Here is a 27236-nt window from a genome sequence, read left to right as displayed (position 1 = left end):
CTATGAGATGGATTGAAAAAGATCTTGCTATGATTTATGCCAGAGAGTGTTCTGCCTAATGTTTTCCTCCAAGAGTTTTATAGTATCCAGCTATACATTTAGGTCTTTGGTCTATTTAGAGTTTATTTTTGTGTATGGTGTTAGAGAGTATTCTAATTTCATTTTTTTCCATGTAGCTGTCCGGCTTTCCCAGCACCACTTATTGAAGTGATTGTCTTTTTGCCATTGTATATTCTTACCTCCTTTGTCATAGAGTAGGTGACCATAGGTGTATAGGTTTACCTCTGGACATTTTATCCTGTTCTGTTGATATATATTTCTGTTTTTATGCCAGTACCATACTGGTGATGACTGTGGCTTTGTAGTATAGTCTAAAGACAGGGTACCTGATTCTTTCAGCTCATTTTTCTTTCTCAAGATTGCTTTGGCTATTCGGGGTGTTTTGCTTTTCCATTTAAACTAAAATTTTTAGTTACAATTCTGTGGAAAATACTGTTGGTAATTTGATAGGGATTGCATTGAATCTGTCAATTGTGTTGGGTAGTACAGTCATTTTGACAATATTGATTCTTGTAATCTAAGAGCATGGTATATTTCTCCACCTGTTTGGGTCATCTTTGATTTCTTACATCAGTATTTTATAGTTTTCAGAGACAGGTGTTTTGCCTCCTTAGGTAGGTTTATTTCTACTTATTTTATTCTTTTTGAAGCAAAGGCAAATTGAATTGTTTCCTGATTTTTCTTACTGACACTTTGTTTTTAGCGTATAGGAGTGCAGGAGGTTTCTATGTGTTAATTTTGTTACCTGCAAATTTACCGGATTTATTGATGAACTCTAGCAGTTCTCTGTAGCATTTTTAAGAATTTTTATGTATACTATCATCTCATCTGCAAACAGTGACAGTTTTACTTCTTCATTTCCAGTTTGGATTCCTTTTATTTTTTTCTTCTCTCATTGCCATGGCCAGGACTTCCAAAACAATGTTGAATAAGAGTGGCAAGAGTGGATATCCTTGTCTTGCTCCTTATCTTAGAGGAAATGCTTTCAGGTTTTCAGTGATGAGAGTGATGTTTGCTGTGCATTTGTCATATATGGCCTTTATTATGTTGAGGTAGGTTCCCTCTATGCCCACTTTCTGTAGAGTTTTTATCATAAATGGGTGTTGAATTTTGTCTAAATTTTTTTCTAAGTCTATTAAGATAATCATATGGTTTTTGTTCTTCAGTTTATTAATGTGGTATATCACATTGATTTATTTGCATATATTGAAGAAACTTTGCATCCCTGGAATAAATCCCACTTGATCATGGTGTATGATCCCCTCAAAATATTGTTGGTTTCAGATTGCTACTATTTTGTTGAGAATTTTTGCATCTATATTCATTAGTGATATTGACCTGCAATTTTCTTTTTTTGTGTGATATCTTTGTCTGGTTTTGGTATCATCGTGATGGTGGACTTGTAGGGTGAACTTGGGAGTATTGCTTTTTTGGATGATTTTCAGAAGAATAGGTGTTAACTTTTCTCTAAGTGTTTGATAGAATCCACCTGTGAAGCCATCTTGTCCTGGACTTTTGTTTGTTGGAAGGTTTTTAATCACAGTGTCAATTTCAGTGCTTGTGATTGGTGTGTTCATATTTTAATTTCTTCAAGGTCAGTCTTAGAACATTGTAACTTCCTAAGAATTTGTCCATTTCTTCCAGGTTATCTCTTCTATTGGCATATAGTTGCTTGTAGTAGCTTCTTGGGATTACTTGTATTTATGTGGTGTCTGTTGTAGCTTCTTCTCCTTTTTATTTCTAATTTTATTGATTTGAGTCCTCTCCCTTTTTTTTTCTTGGTATGTCTGGCCAAAGATTTATCAATTTTGTTCATTTTCTCAAAGAGCAACTTTTTAGATTAGTTGAACTTTGTTTTCTTTGTCTCTATTTTGTCTCTATTTCCTTTATTTCTGGTGTGATCTTTGTAATTTCTCTCCTTCTACTAGCTTTGGGTTTTGTTTTTTCTTCTTGCTCAGGTTGCTTAGGTGTGAGGTTAGGTCATTTGTGATTTTTCTTATTTTGTGAGGTAATATTGTATTGCTATAAACTTCCCTGTTGAAACTGCTTTTGCTGACTCCCATAGGTTTTGGATCATGTTTTCATTGTCATTTGTCTCTGGGTATTTTTATTTCCTCTTTGATTTCTTCAGTGATCCATTGGCTGTTTAGTATCCTATTGTTTAACATCCATGTGTTTGTATTTTTACAGTTTTTTTCCTATAATTGATTGCTAATTTCATAGCACTGTGCTCAGAAAAAAATGCTTGATGTGATTTACATCCTCTTAAATTTACTGAGGCTTGATTTTGTAATCCATGATGTGATCTATCCTGGAGAATGTTCCATGTGCACTTGGGAAGTGTACTCTGTTGCTTTCAGATGGAATATCCTATAAATATCAGTTAAGACTGTCTAGTCTAATGTGTCATTTAAGGTTTTTGTTTCCTTATTAATTTTTTGTCTGGATGATCTGTCCATTGGCGTAAGTGTGGTGTTAAATTCCCCCACTGTTATTGTGTTACTGTTGATTTCTCGTTTTGTGATTTATACATTGAGGCATTGCCTTATATATTGAGGTGCACCTATGTTGGGTAATATGTATTTACAATTGTTATATATTCTTGGATTCATCTCTTGATCATTATGTAATGTTCTTCCTTATCTCTTGTAAAATTCTTTATTTTAATGTGTATTTTGTCTGATATGAGTATTGCTACTCCAGCTTTCTTTTGATTTCCATTTGTATGGAATATCTTTTTCCATCCCCTCACTTTCAGTTTGTATGTGTCCCTAGGTCTGAAATGGGTCTCTTGTATACATCTTAATGAGAATATCTGTTCAAGTCCTTTGTCCATTTTTTGTTATTTTTTTCTTTCTTTCTAATGGTGAGGACTCATATAGTTTGGACACCAGTTTTTTGTCAGATAGATAGATATATGGTATTCAAACATTTCCTCATTTTTGAATGCATATATATGCAAAATATATATATTTATTCAATATATATATATTCCTAAAAATTTATTTTTCACTGATTTATTTTTCCACACTGTTCCATCTATCCCTTGCTACTTAAAATGCATATCAAAACTAAATGACTTAAAATAATGACCATGACTCATTATTTTATTCTTTCTCATGTTGACTGAGGTTACATGAAATATTCAGTGAAAAGATGGGCTAGGTTATAAGATCTTTCATACCTGGCACAGGATGAGAATGGCTAGAAGGATGAACTGACATTCTCCCCTTCCCTGTCTATGTAATCCCAGAACTTGTCACATCATTTATTTGGATGGTTAATTGGACTTCCTACATGGTAGACCATGGCTTTCAGATACTTCTTAAAGGCTAGACCCAGAAGTGACATACAAAATTTCTGCCAATTTTTGTTGCTCAAAATAGGCAAAGTATGGCAAAAATTCAAAGGGAAGATAAATAGTACTGTAGCTCTGAGGAAAATGTGTGAAAAGTATGCAGCTTTCTTTAATCTTCCCAAACTATCATTAGCCCATTGTAGAATGCTGTACTTTCTAATTACAGAGTTGTTTGTTAATAGCTTATAATATTGGAATTAAATTTGTGAGCCTGTTTGTAGTCTCTTTTTATAGTGCATACACTTACCCAAAGTCCTTTAATGAAGCACTACTTCAACAGCACACATATAAAGGGAGACTGACTGACAGTTTAATTATTCAGGTCATTGTGAAAGGAGAACTAGTTCTGGGTTCTTGGGATGTAGCCCAGTCACATCAGAGATACCTAGATGGTAGACCAAATTTTAGGAGTATGGAAAATTCCGTTGCCATCTGTTGGGAAAGAGTTCAGGAGGACATGAAAAGAAAACTTCCTATATTTCTCAAATATGCACAGAAGTAATGTAGATAGTAGCAAACAAATTATTTTAATGAAAAAATGGAACTGTGGATTTAGAAAAATTATCATAAATACACAATTTTCTAAATGTGTCATCTTTGCACATATGGGCTATATCTGAGGAAAAACCCCCAAAACTGTATAATTTTATTTATTGTGCATCACTTTGATAGTGAGAAATACTTGAGAATATATAATAATAATAAATAATAATAACAAATAGAGAGCATTACATTTTCAACTCCTTCTACTGTGTAGTTTAGAAAATACAAAATAATCATTACTCTTATTCCTGAGGCCTTAAATGAAGTAAATATATTCTAAAATGAATAAAATAAACATAATTTGGAAAAGAGAACACTATTTAGAGAATGGGAGGGAGTCATAAGGTCAAAGAAATATCCCTGGATATGTGGTTGGAGGATAAGAGTAAGATGATGTTTGGTGATGAAAGTGGCCTTAAAAGGGAGTATTGCTAAGAATGATATAGCATCATTATTTATAATAGTCAAAGGGTAGAAGCAACCAGACTTTCATCCAATTGGACAATGGATCAATAAAATGTGTTATATCCATAAAGTGAAATATTGTATCACTTAAGGAAACAAAATTCTGAAAATTGCAACAACATGTATGAACCTTGAAAACATCTTACTGAGGAAAATAAGCCTGACAGAACACACACACACACACACACACACACACACACACACACACTGCATGATTCTGTTTATATGCAAGGCCAAGAATAGGATACCACATAGAATCAAAAAGTATATTACTGGTTGCCAGGGCTGGGGAAGGGAGGGAGAGGGGGTAATAGCTAATAGATATGGGTTTCCTACTGGTCTGATAAAAATGCCCTGAAAGTAGGTAGTGGAGATAGTTGAACAACGTTGAAAATACATTAAAAACCAAAGAACTGTGTACATTAAAAGTGTGAATTTTATGTCACATGTAACATATTTTAGTGAAAAATAAAATACAAAGTTTAGTAATTTTCCTAGATGAGGTATGAATGACAGTGTTTCACAAACACAGTGAACAATTCAAAGAAATTGGAAATGATGAAGGGGGCTGTTTTTGAGTGTCATTAGGTTTCCTCTTTGACTAGAGATGTAGGAGGTATTCTCTAGGTAACTGTGAAGCATACCAGAAATACAGTTTGCAGTTTCCTTCCTATCATAGATTAATTTGGTGACAATAGTGAAGCATAAAAGCTCAGCCTTTGCTAATTTGTTTCTAAATTCACAGGGGGAAATACAGAAGCAGGAATATAATTAATGACATGTTTGCATAATACCAAAGCCCAAGGGCAGTAGCTTCAGAGAATTAAATTCCAATGTACCTGATAAAATAAAAGGCCATCTGCCTATTATTGTGTGGCCACCCAAGTCCTGCTCATCTCAAGTAGGTTTCCAGATCCTAACTTAAGAATATAGGAGAAAATACTTAACTTTTGGAAACAAAAGATCAGATGTAAAACCCAGTCTGATCTCATTAAAATTATTCACAATTGTGCCTTAATAACTGCATAAAATTCATTATTTGGATATGAACTAATACTTTTCAGAAAGAATGGAGCTGACCTTAACAAATCAGAAAATTCTCTCTAACACAAAAAACAAAAAACAACAACCAAAAGAACCAAAAATAAACTTAATTTTTTGAGGAAAAAAAAGAAAAAAGATTTGTAACTGAAGCCTTTTTAGCCTGCCTACTCATTAAAATCTGCATTTAATAGCTAGAAATAATATTTTTTAAGAAATTATATTGAGATATAATTGACATACAATAAACTGCACATATTTAAAATATACAATTTGATATTTTTTCTTGATGTTAGTAATGTATATATGGCAATCCCAATCACCAAATTCATCCCGCCACAACAGTTTCCTCCCTTGGTGTCCCTATGTTTATTCTCTACATCTGTGTCTTTATTTCTGCCTTGCAAACTGGTTGACCTCTACCATCTTTCTATATTCACATATAAGTGTTAAAAATAATATTTTCTCCTCAGAATCAGAAGAAGCTGTATGAACTTGTTAATATCTACAATACAACTTTATTTTATTTTGCTCTTGGTTCACAGGAAAGCTTTCACTCTCTTTATTATTGGGCAAGTGTATACATGAATTTAGGGTATATTTTGTTTTGTTTCATTGAAACAAAGTGTAGCTAACCACAATAAAAATAAAAACATGTGCAAATTAATCTGCACACATATAACAGAGAGAAAAGTCTATGTATTTTAGAAGCATTTATTGTCCCTCATCTCATTTCTATTTTATAATATGGAGAGCCATTTAAAATCTAAATTGACAGAAATGTATGTGATAAGTTCTGGTAGTTTCACTTCCTTTTAGCTCTTTTCATCTACTGGTCAAGATATTCATCATTTGACAAGCACTCCACAAAGAGGTAATGAGCACTGTGGGAAAGCAATCACACATTTCTAGATAACAAGCCAGTAATACTTATTTCATGTCTCAGCAAACACTACACACAACATAAATTAAAACAAGTAACATAATTATTTTTATCATTATTAGTCATTGATATCCCCACTGTTTCTGGAACTACAACAAAGACTCTTAAAACACGATGGTTTTTTGAGAAACATAAAAATTGTAATCATTTTTGTAATCATTTTTTTGCATCAAAGTGAATATTTTCAGGTATAGGAAATACTTATATGTCTCAGAGCTTGGTCTTTCTAACACTGGTGTCTCTTACTTATTATTCTGAAGAGACAAAAAGACAAATTGACCTAAATCTACTCCTTGAGATAAGTAAAGTAATGTTCAGAGAAGAGCCGTTGAAAGTAAGATACTTCATGAATGACATCTAGATTTACATCTGAATTTATCAACTGTCTAGCCCAGATAATTTTTATTATTGTGTAATAGATACCTATCCTTCTTTAAAGAGTGGATACCCATGATCTGGATTATTTTCTAAGCATAAAAAGACACTTATAGAAAAAAAAAAAAACATGATCTGTCTTTTTATATTTTGCAGATGTACAGAAGTGTTACACATGCATGTGTTATGTTCTCGATCATTTTCTCAAAAAATTTACACAAGAACAAGGAGGAATGGATAGAGAGAATTGCTCCTCCTTGATTGAATTCATTTTATTGGGAATTACTAATAACACCGAGAACAAAGTGACCGTATTTACCATGTTTCTCCTTGTTTATCTCATTAATCTTCTGGTGAATCTTGGAATGATACTCCTGATTAGAATGGATCCCCAGCTGCACACACCCATGTACTTCTTCCTCAGTCACCTCTCCTTCTGTGACCTCTGCTATTTCACAGCAGTTGGACCCAAGATGCTGGTGGACCTATTTGCCAAGAACAAATCAATCCCCTTCTATGGCTGTGTTCTGCAATTCATGGTTATCTGTACCTTTGTAGATTCTGAGTGTCTACTGCTGGCAGTGATGGCCTGTGATCGATATAAGGCCATTAGCAACCCCTTGCTCTATGCAGTCAGCATGTCCAGCAGAGTGTGCTTCCAGCTTGTGGTTGGTGTTTACCTGGTGGGAATAGCAGAAGCTCTGATAAACACAACATTAGCATTCCGCTTGTGCTTCTGTGGGTCAAATGAGATTAACCACTTTTTTTGTGATGTTCCTCCTCTCCTATTGCTATCTTCCTCAGACACACAGGTCAATGAATTAGTGATATTCACCATTTTTGGTTTCATTGAATTGAGTACCATTTCAGGCATCCTTGTCTCTTATTGCTATATTATCCTGTCAGTCTTGAAGATCCACTCTGTTGAGGGGAGGTTCAAAGCTTTCTCCAGCTGCACCTCCCACCTAACTGATGTGGCAATTTTCCAGGGAACTCTGCTCTTCATGTATTTCAGGCCAAGTTCTTCCTACTCTTTAGATCAAGACAAAATGACCTCATTGTTTTACACCCTTGTGATTCCCATGTTAAATCCCCTGATTTACAGTCTATGGAACAAAGATGTGAAAGAGGCCCTAGAAAAACTGAAAAAAAAGATGGTTTTAAATGTTTATATTAGGCATATTTGCACACATATATATCTATACACATATAGAGATTGCTGATTTATTAAAATTAAATGGGAGGATACATGAAAAACATATTTTCTCAAATTCTTATATAAGGTAGTATTTGTATTAAATCCCAATCTTCAGTATGATGCTATTCCCCACACATCTCATGCTTCACTATGTTTCTAGAATATATATATATGGCACTTTATCTATGTGAAAAATCTTTCTGAGTTTTCCATTATGCTAATTTTGTTCAGTTTTTATTCAAACATTAGGTAAATTATCCTAAGATTAACTTTGCATTTATTCTGTGACCTTTGAGCATTTAAGTTCTTTCTATACTATAGTACATCTTATAGTTTAAATACCACTGGATATAAGCTAGTATTAATAAGATATTAAGTAAGCACCAAGTAATTCATATTAAACCTTAAATTCATAGAGGACTATATAAAAATAGAGGACTATAATTCCAAAAAAAATTTATGAAACCAGTCTAAAAGAAAGGTGTCTTTGGATAGAGATATTAAGTCAAATCTTGAAATGATTCAATTTCGGAGATGAAATGATAGTAGAGAGAGGATCTGACAGTTATTCAGATGTTGAAGTGGACAAGTCCATGTCTTTTAGAAGAAGTCATGTTTGGTACAACATACAAGAACTATGAAGGTAAAAGGATAAGTGAAATAATTCATACAGAGGAAGACAAGTATTGTATGATCTCACATGTACATAAAATCTAAAAGGTCAAACTTGGGAATTCCCTGGCGGTCCAGTGATTAGGAATTGGTGCTTTCACGGTCCAGGTCTGGTTCGAAACCTGGTCAGGGAACTAAGATCCTGCAAGCTGTGTGGTGCTGCCAAAAAAAGGAGGAAAAAAAAAAGCTGAAACTCATAGAAACAAAGGGTAGATTGGCTGTTGCTAGGTGCTGATGGGGGAAATGGGTGATATTGGTCATAGTGTACAAACTCTGTTATTTGATGAATAAGTTTTGGGGATCTAATGTACATGGTGCTGCTAGTTAACAGTACTGTATTATAAACTTGAAATTTGCTAAGAGAGTAGATTTTAACTGTTCTCACCTGACACACACTCAAAATGGTAACTATGGGAGCTGATGCATGTGTTAAGTAACTTGATTGTGTTAAATCATGTCACAATGCATACATATATCACATCATCACATTCTATACCTTATAATTATATGTGATATTTGTCAATTACATTTGAATAAAGTTAGATAAAACATAAGAAGTCTAAAGATTAGATTTTAAAAACCTATGGAAAGATCCTTTTTGAAGTAGAACATTGTAGTGTCATTATCAACTATCCATTCTTCTGCCCTTCCTCCATTATCAACTGTCAATTCTTTTGCACTTTCCTTCCCTTCTTCCTCATTCTCAGCCCTGGTTAAATGCCCCTCTCAGTCTCCTTGTAGTTCACAAACAACTGCCTACTTCAAGCATTATTTTATACCCCCCTGTTTGTGGGCATTCTTTGCTAAAGGACTGAACATTCCATCCTTGTTAACCAAAGCACTGCATGTTGCCTGGGATGTAAACAAATGTGTAAGAAACAAAAATAGTAGACATTTTTTGACTGTTACTTATATCTTAGTAATACAAAATTAATTGAGGATTTGGTAAGTACCTTCAAATATATATATATATATATACACACACACACACACACACACACACACACACACACACACACACACATATCACAATACAATGTACATTCTGTATAATTATACACAACAGTTTCTTGGAAGGTGCATAAAATGGTTGTGGACACTAAGATAATAGATTTATAAAGACATACATGTCAATTGCTCTAGAATTAGGAAGCTAAAAGTTCTTGATGTTTGACTATTTCATCTGCCTTTGATCTTATTTCTTGAAAGCTAAAGCACTAAGTTTGTTGAGAAAGTGAGGATATGACCATATATTTGAAATACCATAAAATGACATTTTTTTAATCCATTAAAAGTGTAAAGTTAAAAGCTTCTGATAGTTTTAAATTTTCTAGCTGCCATTGTAAAATGTTCTCATGTGAAAATACTTCAAAATATAAAATAAAGCCTGTGAACATTCTCTATTACTTAGGGTGGCATTTGTGGAACACTATGGCATGTTTATAAGAAAAATTCTCATGGTAGAAAAACCTTAGGATAATTCTTGTATAATATGAAAGGTTTAAAGCTTCTACTCCTGGCGTATTTTATCAGGTCACCCAAACTTCTTTAGACTTCTTGCTTATGAGGAGCAGTATGGCAGAAAACATTGGTTGAAATATATTAAAGTCAACAAAATAGAGTGTCAGTAGATTCCCATTAATAAAATTATGGATCTAATTAATCCATCTTCATATTTATGAAAGACATTTATTTCAGCATCTAAAGACTGATTTAATATAAATATTGGTGCATTTTATTGGCTCTAGTGGGTAATATATAAAAAGAAGGAAATTTTAAGTGCACTAAATGGAATTCCAAAAACAGAAAAACTGATTTATTTAATTGTAAGCTTTCTTTCCTAGAATTGGAGAGATGAATGCAAAATCATGGAAATATTTTTTAGGTAATTTGTAATTCAAATAGGAATTTGGTCAATGGTATGTAATAACTCTTCTTTCTTGATGTTCTGCAGAAGAATGGGCACACTACATCAAAAGACTTTCATGTATTCTAGCCTATTTCAATATTCTTCCTTCTTTTCCCTTTTGGTATCTGCATATCACACATCACATTCTTCTCACACATCCACCAATAACTGATGGAAAATATCATTGTCAAAATGCAATTTATCCATAACAGTGTGTACTATGTTAATGTTATAGTCAAATTCCTATATCTTGACCTCCTTCTTCATCTTTGCCACTGAAATAATTAACTATAAATATGACAAAACAATGTGAGATTTGGGTGAATGTCTAACCAGAGGACAGACAGGTACGTACTGGTTATAGTCTGTACAAGGACATTCATTATAAATAGAGCAGTAAAAATGCTCAGGATACCAACAAGCAGGAGGTTTTGTGTTAAAATCAGAGGCAGCAACTTTAAATCTCCCTGGAAAATTGTCTTCTTGGTTAGAAACATGTTATGAACCAGGCAGCAACAGCATGCTAAATATACCTCATCACTCTTCATTTCTAGCCCTCAGATTCCCTGAAATAATATAGGGACTTCACCAATATTACCTCTAAGGTCCTTCCCAACTGATACAATCTGCCTGTATGAAATATGGCTCTAGTGCTGTGTAAATCTATCCCCTGTATTGGAAAGGATTTGAAAAATGTAAAGAAAAAAAAAAAAAAAGGAGTCACTTCATATTCAAACAAAGAACTGTCCTGCACATCTAGGCTGTTTAAGCTGCAATAGTGGTGACATGGAGAAATCTAAGTAGTATAAGTTTCAGAAGGCCAAATCCTTTTAAACATGGCCCTTTTGAGTGAACTGTTATTCAAGTTCAGAAACTCATAGACTCATCACAGAAGTGAATATCCAACTTTATTAGTGCTCAATGTAAATAAACTTTAAATAACAATGTTAAAAGTTGTGTTATGACATCTACAGAATGGCAAAATGTAAACAAGTGAAATATCTACTACTGTTGAGGGCATGAAACAACAGTGGCTTTTACACATTGGCAGCAGAATGAGAACTGGCACTGCGCTTGGTAAAACTCCATGGCTGAGTCCACTAGAGCTGGACATATAAATATCCTACCTAGGACCCCAAATTTCCATTCCTAGAATTATGCCCAAGAAAAATAAATGAATATGTCCATCAAAAGACATGTACAAAAATATTCACCATTGAATCATTTGAAATCATACAAAGCTGAAAACAATTCAAAAACTTTTCATTACATTAGATTAGTACTTGACAAATTTTCCTTAAATTTTTTAATAGTCTATACTTTGTTTGTAGGCCATAAACTTGTTGTCACAACTAAACAGTTTTTCCCTGTATCACAAAATCAGCCATCCATAATACATAAATAAATAGTGTGTCCATCTCCAATAAAACTTTATGCATCAAGCTTACTGACCCGGTTCGACATTAAATAAATTACTTTATGATAAATTTGTATGTTGGAAAACTGCACAGCAAATGGGATGAATGAAATACCTCCTCATACATGGAGAAATTTCACAAACATAATATTGAGTGAAAGAAGCCAGACATGAAGTATAAAAGCTGTATGACTTCAATATTGTATACCTCAAAAATATGCAAACTAAGCAATGTATCATATTGGACATCAATTTGTGATTGGTGTGGGGAAAATTTCTGAAATGCTACTAATTTTTGTTTTTGGTGTGATTCTGGTTTCATTTCTGAAAACTGCAGTATGCTTTTTCAGATGCAACTTTTCTGTATGTACAAAAGACTCTAAAATTATTTTTCCATAAATAAAGTATATTCAATGTCCAATAGTAAGAAACTTTATTTTAATTTTTAATCTGAAAGCCTCTTGTACAAAATAAGTGTTCATTGTATACATATGATTTTAATGTAGTGCATAATTTCATAGGGTATGTTAGCACATAATTACTCTTTATGTTATTAGAAGTGATGCCTTGCTCGTAGAACAACACTGTCTTTATCTACCTACTGGCAATTCTAGTCATTCTCTAAGCATTGGGAAGCTATAATGTACTTCAGTTCCAGACCATGCAATAAACTCTGTGTCATGATACTCAAGGCTTGGGGAGCAGACAGCTATATTCTGAAGAAGATCATCTTCTGGGTAATGTTTGCCTATACTGAATTGTTTTAGTGTGACCAGGGCACCAAGAAACCCCAAAATATGGATTGTTTTTCTCTATTGCTTGCATCTAAGGAATACATTTTCTCCTTAAGACATGTTTTTCAATTATTTAAGATCTCCATTTTTAATGAAACACAAATCCCATTGGGAGGTATTTTAGGTTACCCAGCTTGTAATAATAATGTGGGTTCCCAAACTCAGGTTTAAATTTTTGGGGGTATATTAAAAGGATGTTAGTTTACATGGTCTTGAGAGCAGCACTGTTAAAAAACTAAAGCTGGGTTCTGGCTGAACAAAATATAATCCAAGGGGCTTTTGCATCCCAGAAGACAGGAAAGTACCTGAGGGAAAAAATTAATTTGGATAGGAATAGAATTAGGTGACTGAGGACAATTCTGCATACACCATATGCATAGCAGAGAAGCAAATAATGATAGCAAAAAATATTTTGATGCATAAGTGCATCAGTTTCTTGATTTTAGTGGGAAATTATTAACAATTAGTCTGTGGTTTGAGATTTGCCTTAACATCCCCACAGGAGTGCAGTTGGGACTTTAGTATTGCGACCCTCACAACCAAGAATGACAAGGACATATAAAAAGGCATCAAAACTTGCCATTAAGAATCACTTTTCCAAAATTACATATGTACTAATTATATGTTTTAGCATACTGAATTTCCCAGATTTATAGGGAAAAAAAAGTAGAAAAACAAACAAATGAAAAGAAAAAACAGAGAAAAACACCCCAACTAATATAATAAGAAATCCTGTGTCCCTCTTAATTTCCAAATAAGAATTCAAGTAAAACAAGGAATTGGTTATAGTCAGTATTTAATTTCACTCCATTTAACATTTGTGTCATATCATCTTATTGTGGCTTTATTGTCATTACCTTAATAACTAATGATTCTGAGCAAATTCTTATGCATTAACTTATTGTTTATATGTCTTCTTTGTGAGAGTATCTGCTCAATTTTATTTACTCATTTTTTCTTAAGGTTTTTTGTTTGTTAGTTGTGTGTTGATGAAAATTCTTCACATGTTTTGGATGTAAGTTCTTTATCACATGTATACGGCTATATGGTTTTCAAATATTTTCCTTATATTTTATGGAAATGTTTCTCTCTGATTATATTTACTCACACTGTTCCAGTTATCTTTTGATACATAAACACTATTCCAAAATTACATGACTTAAATAATGACCATTGATTCACTTTTTTGTTGTTGTTGTTCTTCCTCAGTTTATTGAGGTCACAATGAAGTTCTCAGTTGAAAGATGGGCTAGGCTGTGCGGTCTCTTCTAACAGGCACCAAGGTGAGAATTGTTGGAAAGATCAGTTTAATTGGTCCCCTTTCCCTGTCCACATGGTCTCAGAGCCTGTCACATGATTTATCCAGCAGTTTAGTTGGACTTCCTACATGGCAGCTCATGGTTTTCAGAGATTTTCTTCTTAAACAATAGCCTTGGAAGTGACATACAGTATTTCTTCAAATTTCTGTTGATCAAAACAATTAAAGTACAACAAAAATTCAAAGGAAAGATATATAGGCAGTGTGTTTCTAAGGAAAATGTATAGCCAAATTTAATCTACCCAAACTATAATCAGTCCGTTGTAGAACTCTGACAGATTATTTTATTAATAATTTTAATATTTTAATTAAATATGTGAGTTGTGTAAAAATCTATTTTTATTTTTGCTGTGGACATACATATCACAACAATCAAATGAAGCAGTACTTGAGCAGCACACATGTGGAAAGGAGAGCAACAGACATTTCACTCATTCAGGTCATTGTAAAAGCAGGATTTGTTCTAGGACTTTGGGAAATAGCCCAATCACATTGGATGCTATGATGGGAGACCAAAGTGCAAGGAGTGTGGAAAATTCCATTGTTAGCTGTTAAGAAGGATTTAGGAAGGATATGAAAGTGAACAGTGCAACCCCTGTGGAAAACAGTATGAAGGCGCCTCAAAAAATTAAAAATACAACTGCCATCTGGTTCCGGAATTCCACTCCTGGGTATATATCTGAAGAAAATGAAAACACTAATTCCAAAAGGTATATGCTTCCCAATGCTCATAGTGGCATTATTTATAATAGCCAAGATATGGAAGCAAATTACATGTCCATAACTGATGAATGGGTAAAGAAGATGTGGTGTGTGTATATATACACTGGAATATTACTCAGCCCATTAAAAAAAAAATGAAATTTTGCCATTTACAATAACATGTATGTCCCTGGAGGATATGTTTAGTGAAATAATTTAGACTGAGAAAGACAAATACTCTTTATTCTCACTAATGTGTGGAATCTAAAAAATAGGACAAACAAATGAAAACAACAACAAAAAAAACAAAAAACAAAACAGAAACAAAATCACAGAGAGAGCAAATTACTGGTCACAAGCAATGGGGAGGGGTGGGAGAGGGTCAAGATTCATGAGGTTAATTAAGAGGTACAAACCACTAGGTATGAAATAAGTAAGATACAAGATGGTCAAACAAAAATATAGCCTATATTTTACAATTACTATATATGGAAAATAATCTATAAAAATATGGAATCACTAAGCTATATACCTGAAAATCACACACTATTGTAATTCAGCTACACAAAAAATAAGGAATTTCCAGTATTTCTCAATATACAAATCTAGTATGGATAATAGCAAACAAATTATTAAAGAAAATAAAAATGAAGCTCTGCTTATTTAGAAAATCAACAAAACTACAAAAAAAATTAAATCAGTCTTCCTTGCATGTATGAATAATATCAGTATGAAAATCCCCCAAACCAGTATGTTTTTGTCCTTTGTATATTATTCTCCTCTTTAACAGACAGAAATATCAACTTCCCTGGTGGAGCTGTGGCTAAGACTCCGTGCTCCCAATGCAGGGGGCCTGGATTCAATCCTTGCCCAGGGAACTAGATCCCACATGCATGCTGCAACTAAGAGTTTGTATTCCACAGCTAAGGATCCTGTGAAGTGCAACCAAGGAGCCTGCCTGCAGCAACTTAAAATGAGCACAACCAAATAAATAACTCAAAACAACAGCAACAACAACAAACAGACAGAAATACTTAACAGTAAATAGTCCAGAAAGCAAACACCTTTGCAAATCCTTGTACTAACTATTTTAGGAAATACAAAAGATAAGCACAGAACTTCTCTAAAGACTTAAATGTAGTGGAGATACATTTATAGAAATAAAATAAACATAATTTAAGAAGGAGTGCACTATGTGGAGAATGTGATGAAGTCACAAATTCACTGAAATGTTCTTGGAAGATATATGGTTGGAGGAGGGGAATAAGTTGATGTTTGGAGATGAAGGCTGCCTTAAAACGTACCATTGACAGGAATGTTATAGCATCATTATTCGTAATGGCTAAAGAGTAGAAACAACCCAGTGTTCATTTATCTGAAGAATGGATCAATAAAATGTGTTCTATCTATAAAGCAAAATATTATTGTGCCACTTAATGAAACAAAATCTAACACAGGCAGCAGCACACATTAGCCTTGAAGACAGTCAACTGAAGAAAAGAAGCCTGAAAGGAAAAAGGAAAACAACATGTACTACATGACTCTGTTTACGTGAGATGGCCAGCGTACACAACAGCATAGAGTCAGAAAGTAGATTAGTGGTTGCCAGGCCTGAGGGAGAGGGGGAGCGGGTAGGTGTGGGTATCCTATTAGGGTGATGAAAATCTTCTGAAATAGACAGTGGTGATGGATGAACAACCATGAAAATATTTTAATACCCAAGGAACTGTGTACATTCAAAGAGTGAATTTTATGGTATATGTATTACATTTCAATAAAAAATATATGGTCAAAGTGCAGTAATTTTCCTACATGAAGTAGTGAAGGGGAATGTTTCAAAGGCACAATGAACAATCAGAAGGACGTGGAAAAGATTAAGGAGGGACCTATTTGCTTTTTATTAGATTTCCTTTAACTAGAGAATGAGGATATTGATTGAGGGTAACTGTACAGCACACCATAAATGCAATTTGCAATTTTCTTCCTACCAAGATCAATTTGGTGACAACAGTGAAGCATAAAATCTCAGCCTTTGCTAAGTTGTTTTCTGAATTCACAGGGGAATATACAGAAGTAGAAATATAATTAATGATGTGTTCCCATAACACCAAAGCCATAGGGATTTAAGCACCAATGTACCTGGCAAAATAAAAAGCCATCTGCCAGTTGTATAGCTACCCAAGATCTGCTCATCTCAGGTAGGTTTCAAGGGCCTGATTTAAAGAATATAAGACAAAAAAATTACCATTTTGGGATAAAAAGAAGCTTGTAAATAAAACATTTTGTACCTGCTTACTCAGTTAAATAAACTCTGTAATTACATGTCCAGAAATAATATTTCTTCTCAAAACTGGCAGAATCTGTCTGTACTTGTTAGTACCCATAAATGACTATTAAATTAATTTATTTTGGTGTTGGTTCACAGGAAAGACTTTACTCTGTTTATCATCAGAGTAGTATGTAGATAAATTTAAGGGGTTTATTTGGTTTGCTTGTTTTGTTTTATTTAAAAAATAGTGTAGGTGCCACCTTAAAAATTAAAATATGCAAATGTATCTTCATGTGAATTACATGCCGTATTTACTACAGTCTAAAGAAAAAGTTGTTCACCCACATTCTGCTCTCATATACATCAGAGACACATAATACACATGCAAACACATGACAGACACACACACACACACACACACACACACACACGACAGAGAAACCTACCTATCTCAGAAGCACTTCTTCTTCCTCATTCTGTTTCCATTGTTATGATATAAAATGCCATTCAAAATGCAGAGATGCAAATGTATGTGTTAAATTCTGTTTTCATTTCCTTTTAGCCCTTTTCTTTGACTGTTCAAGAGGCTCCTCCTTTGGCACCAGACACTCCACATATAGGTAATGTGGAAAAGTAGTAATACATTTTTAGAGAAAGGATGATGTTACTTATTTCATGTTTCACTAAACACTAAAAATCAGGATCAATAACATAATTATTTTCATTGCTATTAGTGTATGATATGCAAGTAACCTTTTCTCCAATTAAAAACATATATATATCTAAAGATTGTTGGTGGAATCCAGGTATTCACTCAAACCACACCTGTATTCACTAGTAATAACATTCAAGAATTGATTTTGGATACTGATTTTTGAATCTGTTGGCCTTTCATGCATTGCTTTTGACTTTCCTTCAGAGCTTTTTAGTACTGGAAATATTCCAAAATGGTGTGGGGAAGGTGAATGTTTCAAAAAGGAAGAAAAGAATAATAGCCAGAAGGTGTAAATTACTAAGTGGGGGGACTTTTTGTTTGTCATTGAATTTCTGCTTTGACTAGATATGGAGGGTGTAGCTTCAGTGTAACTGCAGCTTAAAATAAAAGTAATTTGTGGCTTCCTTCCTGTCAGATTAACGTGTTGGTAATAGTGAAGGAATAAAGCTCAATTTTTGCTAAAGTTGTTGCTGTAGTCACAGGGAAAAATACAGAAGAGAAAATATAATTAATCACATGTAAGTATACATTGAGCCAGATGGTGGAAGCTTCAAAGATTTAAGTCCCAAATGCTACCTGGTAAAATAAAATGCCTTCTGTTTGTTTTTTAGCCATCACTAACAAGTACAAAAAGACCTGCTCATTTCAGGTAGGTTCTCAAGTCTCCAGACTGAAGAGTATAGGAGAAAATATTAACATTAAAAAAATGAGAGATTTGTAATTTAATCATTTATGTCTACCTATTCAGTATAATAAATTCATGAATTAAATGGTCAAAATAATATTTTCTTCTCAGAACTGGAAGATCTGTTTCAACTTATTAGTATCTATAAAATGTTTTAATTATTTTATTTTACTTTAGGTTCACAGGAAAGCTTTTTCTCATTTAATATTGGGGAAGTATATACATGCATTTTATTTTTTTAATTTTATTTCAAAAATAATATAGGGCGGGGGGTGAAGGGGAAGCTGAGACGAAGCGAGAGAGTAGCACAGACATATATATATACTACCAACTGTAAAATAGATAGCCAGTGGGAAGTTGTTGTATAACAAAGGGAGTTCAACTCCAGGATGGAAGATGCCTTAGAGGACTGGGACTGGGAGGGTGCGGGGGACTCGAGGGAGGGTGGGGGGGAGTCGAGGGAGGGAGGGAATATGGGCATATGTGTATAAAAACAGATGATTGAACTTGGTGTACCCCCAAAAATTAATTAATTAATTAATTAAAAAATAATATAGATAAAATATTTAAACAGCAATATGTGCAAACTTAACTCTATGTAAACCACATGGCATACACACTTTAAAAAAAATCCATCACCAACATTCTTATTCTTATATCAACAGAGACATATGTATACACAAACACGATACATGCAAATACACACATGCAGAGATGACTATCTATATCAGAAATATTTATTGTTCCTTTCCCATTTGCATTTTTAATGTAAAAGTTTATTTAAAATCAAAGAGATACAAATGTGTGTGTTAAATTCTGTTGTTTTTACGTCTTTGTATCACTTTTCTTTGAATGGTCAAGACACTCATCCTTCAGCACCAGACCACTCCACGGATAGCAGATGAGTATTGTGGCAAAGCAAGAATACATTCCTAGGCTAAAGGTACAGAATACTTATTGAAAGTGTCACTAAATACTGAAGATAACTTAGAACAGGGCCAGTAACATAATAATCTTTATTACTGTTAGTTACTGATGTGCTCCTGGTTTCTAGAACTAACAGAAAATCATTTAAACCAATGTTTATTTGAGCTGTTTTTTGAGAAACATAACAATGGTAATCCTTTCTTGGGTTCCTGTGAATATTTTCAAACATAGAAAAGTTCAGTCCTGTGTATTACAACCTGGTCTCTCTAACATGGTATCGCTTCCGTAGTATTTTGAACATAGAATGAGACATTGATTCATCCAATTATACTTGCAGAGATAAGAAAGCTAAAACCCAGAAAAATGAAAACTTCATAGAAAATTATATACAACATCATGGCATGCAGACTTTGATAAAGTTTTTCAATGCCTATGACAGTTTTTGTTTGTTAATTTTATTGTCAAGTAGATAATAATGTTCCTCCAAAGAGTGGGTACACGGCTGATTGATTTTCTGAGAATAAAAAGAAAATTACAGAAGGAAACTGTGTTCTGTTTTACAGATATTATGTAGGTACCCAGGCATTCACCTATCCTTTCCTTGATCATTTTGTCTAAAATTTAGACAAGAAAAGAAAAGAAAAAGAATGGAAAAAGAAAATTGCTCTTCTGTGACTGAATTCATTTTCTTGGGAATTACAAGTAACCTGGAGATAAAAGTGACCCTCTTTTCCATGTTTCTACTTGTTTATCTCACTAACCTTCTGGCAAACCTTGGGATGATAATCCTGATTAGAATGGATCCCCAGCTGCACACACCCATGTACTTCTTCCTCAGCCACCTCTCTTTCTGTGACCTCTGCTATTCCACAGCAATTGGACCCAAGATGCTGGTGGACCTTTTATCCAAGAACATATCAATCCCCTTCTATGGCTGTGCTCTGCAATTCTTGATCTCCTGTACCTTTGCTGATTCTGAGTGTCTACTGCTGGCAGTAATGGCCTATGATCGGTACAAGGCCATCAGCAACCCCTTGCTTTATGCAGTCAGCATGTCCAGCAGAGGGTGTTCCAAGCTCATGGCCGGGGTTTATCTGGTAGGAATGGCAGATGCTGTGATACACACGACATTAGCATTCCGCTTATGCTTCTGTGGGTCAAATGAGATTAACCATTTCTTCTGTGATATCCCTCCTCTTCTATTGTTATCTTGCTCAGATACACAGGTCAATGAATTAGTGATATTCACCATTTTTGGTTTCATCGAACTGAGTTCCATTTCAGGAGTCCTTGTCTCTTATTGTTATATTATCCTGTCAGTCTTGAAGATCCACTCTGCTGAGGGGAGGTTCAAAGCTTTCTCCACCTGCACCTCCCACTTAACTGCGGTTGCAATTTTCCAGGGAACTCTACTCTTCATGTATTTCAGGCCAAGTTCTTCCTATTCTCTAGATCAAGACAAAATGACATCATTCTTTTACACCCTTGTGATTCCCATGTTAAATCCTCTGATTTATAGCCTACGAAACAAGGATGTGAAAAAAGCCCTAGAAAAATTGAAAACTGAAAAATTAAAAAATAAAAGATGGCTTTAAATATATTATCCATATGCACACACATAGTAGTTATTGTTTTTACAAAATTATATGGTATGATACATGTGAAATATAATTTTATCAGATCATTAAATAAATGAGTATCTATAATAAAGCCCAGCTTAGGAAAATTTTGCAGTTTCTCAAATTTGTCATGCTTCACTATGTGCCTTGACCTGATGTATGAAATTCCTTCTTTCTGAAAAACCTCCTGACTCTTCAAATTTTCTCATTTTTTTTTTTTAGCACTTAAAATTTTATTCTTTAATTAGCAACCTTGTGGGGGTGGGGGGGTCACATCAGGGCTTAAAAGCAATGACAGAGACCCAAAACCAGCTGGGTTTTTCCTCGTTAGGCTGGAATAGAGTTTAAACCAGGGTAGATGCACTACAGCTTTGGCCGCAGCCTCCTTTTTACACCCTGGTCGCAGGCTGGTCTGGTTGTAAACTGGCTTCATTTTATAGGAGGAACTAGCTGGAGCAAATTCATGGCTTCCTCAGGTTTGAGCATCCCTGCTCATCAGGCTTCCCAGCTGCCCCTGGCGCTGGCGGTGCCGCCTGGCCACAGACTGGAACCTCCGCTTGGTCCGGAACTTGTACAAATAAGAGCCATAAACCATGCCTTCGGCGAGGTCCGAAGGTGCCAGAGCCTTCACCAAATACTGCTTCCAGCAGCCGCATTTCGACCTGGAACACCTCGAGCTCCTTCAGGTCTTCAGGAGCCTCCGCCCAGAGTGGGAGGTCCTTCTGCTCAGGCAGCTTCCCCATCTTCAGGGCTTCTAAACCAACCCCGCTCAGAGCTCAGACCTAGGCTCTTTCATATTTTTATTTGTGTATTTGTTCATTCAAAGATTATTGTTTGAAGTATATTAAGATTTATTGGGAAGGGAGTCCAGCTCGAGGATGGAAGATGCCTTGGAGGACTGGGGCAGGGAGGGTGGGGGGGACTCGAGGGGGGGGGGTCGGGGAAGGGAGGGAGTACGGGGATGTGTGTATGGAAACAGATGATTGAACCTGGTGTACCCCCAAAAAAATAAAAAAAAATAAAAAAAAATAAAAAAAAAAGATTTATTGGGTGTTCACTAAGTGTTTTTATTTTTATTTCTTTGCTTTTAAGTGCTTTGCATTTCATGAAGAATCCAGTAATTTATATATTAATGGATCCTACAGTCTAGAGGAATAAACAAACATTAATTAACTAAGCATACAAACAGTTCATAATAAGGTTCAAAACTGTTATTAAGTAAAAAAGACTTAGGTTTAAAAATCCAGGAATAAATGTAAAAACGTAGAATGCAGAAGAGAGCCTTTGTTGGAAGCAGATATTTACTCTCAGATCCAAAAAAATTAAATTGGGGAAGGAAAGGATTCTAGGAAAATGGTCTTGAGGTGAACAGTTTTATACCTTTTTAGAATTAAGAAATTCAACATGGACAGGTAACATGGAGCAATGTAAAATGTCTGGTAAATTATAAATTACATCATTTGCTGTAATAATTAACTAACAACTCCTCTCCCTTCTCAGGTCTGAATAAATGTTTCACTTTATAGCTCACAGACAACCATCTTTTTTAATCATTCCATTTAATGTCAACTTGTTAATGAAATCATCACCTACAATATGAGATTGTGAACAATCCTTGCTCAAGGCTCTGCCTTCCATCCCTATTATCCAAAGCACTTACATAATGTCTGGGACACAAACTGGAAAGAGAGAGAGAGAGAGAGAGAAAGAGAGAGAAAGGAAGGAAGAAAAACAGTAGGTAACATTTTGACTGTTTATTAGACATCAGTAATTAAAAATTCAAAATTAACTGAAGGTATGGTGTGTGGCTTGAATGTATATATATGTATACACATATATTATAAATTTTAAGAAAGAACATAAAAGGGCTGTGAATACTAGGTTATTGATCTATAGAGCCATACATATCACACTAGAAGTAAAGAGCAATCATCTGTATACATTTTTATTATTTATCTATTTTATGGGTCTCTGCTCTAGATTCTGTTGTTAATGCACTGAATCAGCAGGTTTAGACAATATGGATATGGCCATATATTTGAAGGACCATGTAAAATTCATTATTTGTCCATTACGATTATAGAAAGTAAAAACCACTAAGTGTCTTAGATTTTCTAGCTCTCATTGTAAAACGTCTTTATGCAAAGACCTTTCAGCATGAAATTAAAGCCAAAGAAGGTTCTCTGGTTTTCAAAGGGGCATTTGTGGGACACTGTGATCTTTTACACAGAATCATGTTGGAAAAAAAACCTACAAAAAATTTTTTTAATAAAATATTTCAAGTATTTTCACCTGTACCATGTTTTCTCAATTTAAAACACAATATTTTGAAACTGTTACTTATAAGCAGAAACATGATCGAAAACATTTTTTGAAATATATTGCCCAAAAAAAATGGGGTGTCAGTGGGTTGTTGCTAATTTAGAGGTTATAAATGTGTAAACTGTTTATCTAATCTCTTTCCTTTTTTCCTGCTATGACAGCATCTAAAGACTGATTTGATCTACATATTGGCTGTTTTATGAGATCTAGTAGATGTGAACTAAAGGTGAGGACATTTTAATTCCTATAAATGGAATTCCAAAATTAAAATTGACTAAATTACCTGTGGGCCTCCCACCCCAATTCACCAGTATTTCCCTGGAAGGAGCTTGTACACATAGATGTACCCAGCTTTTGTGGCTGCCCTGAGGGATGTCATGTCTCCAGATCATCTGATTCTGATAGTCAATAGGTCCTCCATTCAGGAATGTCACAGAAGAGTGAAATCATGTCAAACATCTTTACCAACCACAGCAGTACAAAACTAGAAATCAGTTAGAAAAGTAAACTAAAAAATTCACAAATATGTAGAGATTAAACATACCCCTGAACAACCAATATCTCAGAGAACAAATCAAAAGGGAATTAAAAAAATATCTTGAGACAAATAAAAATAGAAAGATGTCATACCAAAAGTTAGAGGACAACAACAAATTGCAACAAAAGCAGTTTTAAGGGGAAAGTTTGTAATAAGAAATGCTTACATTAAGGAAAAAAAAAGAAAGGGAGATACATTTATACCTCAAGGAACTAGAAAAAGAGTACCATGCTAAGTCAAGAGTTATTAGAAACAAGGAAATAACAAAGACCAGAGTTAAATGAAATAGAAAAGGTCAATCAAAATAAAAGCTGTATTTTTGAAAAGGTAAAAAACAATATATAGAAACATTTCTAGCTAAACTTTCTGAGAAAAAAAGGAAAAGTCTCACATAAACAATATTATAACTGGAAGAAGAGATATGACCCTTGATACTATGCAAAAGCAAAGGATCATAAGAAATTACTATGAAAAATTTACACCAAAATAAAAAAGTCAGACTTAGAAGAAATTGATAATTCCTGGCACATAACAATCTATGTGACTGAATTATGAAAAAATAGAAAATCTGAGTAGACCAATCACAAGTAAAGAGATTGAATCAGTTGTCAAAATCTCCCCACAAAGAGAATCCAGGATCATATGTCTTCATTAGTGAATTCTATTTAACATTTAAGGAATTAATATTCTTCTCAAAATCTTCCAAAAAATAGAAGTGTAGGCAATACTTCCAAACTCATTTTATGAGGCCACCACTATGTTGCTTCCAGCACCAGACAAAACACAACATGGAATGAAAATTAAGGTTCATTATTACTGATGAACATAGATGCAAAAATCCCTAACAAAATATCAGCAAACCAAATTCAATAGTGCATTAAAAGGATCATACACTATGATGAAGTGTTATTTCTTCCAGGCATGCAAGTATGGCTCAACTGTCACAATTACTGTGATACACCACATTAACAAAATGAAGGAAAACATCATGTAACCATCTCAATAGATGCAGAATAACAGCTGATAAATTCAAAATCTTTTCATGATAAAACCCTCAGCAGGGACTTCCTAGGTAGTGCAGTGGTTAAGACTCTGCCTGCCAATGCAGGGGACACGGGTTCATGCCCTGCCCTAGGAAGATACCACATGCTACAGAGCAACTAAGCCCATGTGCTACAACCATCGAGCCTGAGCTCTAGAGCCCATAAGCTACAACTATTGAGCACATGTGTTGCAACTACTGAAGCCAACACACCTAGAGTTTATGCTCTGCAACAAGAGAAGCTACCACAATGAGGAGCCCACACACCACAATGAAAAGTAGCCCCCAGGGGCTTCCTAGGTGGTGCAGTGGTTGAGAATCCACCTGCCAATGCAGGGGACACGGGTTTGATCCCTGCTCCAGGAAGATCCCACCAAAAAAAAAAAAAAAAAAGAAAGAAAGAAAAAAAAGAAAAGTAGCCCCCACTTGCCACAACTAAAGAAAGCCCATGTCCAGCAACAAAGACCCAAAACAGCCAATAAAAAATAAATTCAATAAATGAATAAATAAATTAATTAAAAAATCTCTCAGCAAACTAGGTAGAGAGGGAACCTATCTCAACATAAATAAAATACATATGACAAGCTCACAGCTTATATCACATTAAACAGTGGAAAGATAAAATCTTTCCCTCAAAGATGAGGAACAAGACAAGAATGCCAAAACTTGCCAATTTTATTTAACATTTTGTTGAAAGTCCTAGCCAGAACAATTAGGAAAATAAAGAAATAAAAATTATCCAAGTCAGAAAATAAGCAAAATAGTCTCTTTGCAGATAGCATTGTATTTCATATAGGAAATACTAAAAATTCCACCAAAAACAACACCAATAGATAAATTCAGTAAATTTCTAGATATAAAATAAATACACAAAACTTAGTTTAATTTGTATACACTAACAATGATTTATCAAAAAGAGAAATTAAGGAAAAAAATCTCATGAAAAATAATAACGTAATTAGAAATAAATTTAGCCAAGGAGGTGAATGAACTATACACTGAAATTTTACTGATGAAATACAATACAATGTACTGATGAAAGAAATTGAAGAAGACACAAGTAAATGGAAAGATATTCCATGTTCACACATCAGAATAATTAACATTGTGAAAATGTCTGTATTAATGAAAGCAATCTACTTATTCAATACAATCCCTATCAATATTTCAATGCCATTTTTAACAGAAGTAGGAAAAAAAAAAAACCTAAATACATAGAACTAATAAAGATGCCTAATAGCCAAAGCAATCTTGAGAAAGCAGAACAAACCTGAAGGCATCACAATTCCTGATTTCAAACCATATTACAAAGCTATAGTAATCAAAATAGTATGTTATTGGCAAAAAACAGACACATAGATCAATGGAACAAAATAGAAAACTAAGAAATAAGCCACCTCATACATGGTCAATAAATTTACAACCATGGATCCAAGAACATACAATGCGGAAGATAGTCTCTTTAATAAATCATGCTGGAACAACTAGATAGCTACAGGCAAAATAGTGAAACTGGACTCCTATCTTACACCATATACAAAAATCAACTCAAAATGAATTAAAGACTTGAGCATAAGAGCAGAAACCATAAAGCTCCTGGACAAAATAAAACTGATATCAATTTTCTTGACATCACTCTTGGAAATTATTTTCTGGATTTGACACCAAAACAAATACCTGAAAGCAAAAGTAATTGAGAAAAAACAATAATAAATAAAATAATAATTTTATTTAATGTATTAATTTAAGAATTTAACAGGATAAGTAATAACAGATAAAATAATTATAGGGAGTCTACTTCAGTATCATTAGATATCTGATTTGCATGGAAAAAGATGGTATAGACTCAGGGTAACAATGAATCATATTTTTAAAATTGTTTTACTTTCCTTATATTTATCAATTTGATACAAGTATAAAGAAATAAAGTTTGGCCATTGCTGAAGCAGTTGCAATAAATCATGGGGGGAAATACAGAACTAGAAACCTAACTAATCACATTTTGTATAATACAAAAGTGTGAGGGTAAAGGCTTTAGAGATTTAACTCTGACATATGACTACAAAAAATAAAATCTGATTTCTGTATATTGTTCAGCTACCAGAAGCAAGCACTGAGAGCTGCTGATCACAGGTAGGTTTCTAAGCTGCCAGATATAAAGAATGAAGAATAAAATACCTTACAGTTGGAAAAATAAAAAATCAAATATTTGGAAAATTGTGAATAAACATTTTATTTATTTCCTCTAGTTATAGCCTGCAATGTATTGGCAAAAAAGAAAGATATTTCTTATTAAAGCAGGGAAAATAGGATTCATTTAGATT

General features: G+C 34.0%; 2 protein-coding genes and 1 pseudogene across 2 annotated transcripts; 2 read left to right on the top strand and 1 right to left on the bottom strand.

Annotated features, from left to right (window-relative positions):
* The first annotated feature begins 7018 nt into the window (after positions 1–7018).
* LOC130848644 (olfactory receptor 5W2-like) lies at positions 7019–10251 on the top strand. Its single transcript, XM_057727073.1, has 2 exons — positions 7019–7942; positions 10189–10251. Exons 1-2 carry the CDS (start codon positions 7019–7021, stop codon positions 10249–10251), a joined length of 987 nt encoding a protein of 328 aa, XP_057583056.1.
* A 9781-nt stretch (positions 10252–20032) lies between these two features.
* LOC130849644 (olfactory receptor 5W2-like) lies at positions 20033–20974 on the top strand (the record flags this gene model as incomplete). The annotated part of the gene is made up of 1 exon (XM_057728679.1): positions 20033–20974. A coding segment is annotated over exon 1 (936 nt), but the record flags the coding sequence as incomplete, so codon positions are not given.
* A 508-nt stretch (positions 20975–21482) lies between these two features.
* On the bottom strand, positions 21483–21753 carry LOC130848643 (developmental pluripotency-associated 5 protein-like; annotated as a pseudogene).
* Between the last annotated feature and the right edge of the window lie 5483 nt (positions 21754–27236).

This window comes from Hippopotamus amphibius, chromosome 3 (assembly GCF_030028045.1).
Source record: "Hippopotamus amphibius kiboko isolate mHipAmp2 chromosome 3, mHipAmp2.hap2, whole genome shotgun sequence".
NCBI lineage: Eukaryota > Metazoa > Chordata > Mammalia > Artiodactyla > Hippopotamidae > Hippopotamus > Hippopotamus amphibius.
The sequence above is the reverse complement of the archived record's forward strand: the minus strand, read 5'-3'. Positions and strand labels throughout refer to the sequence as shown.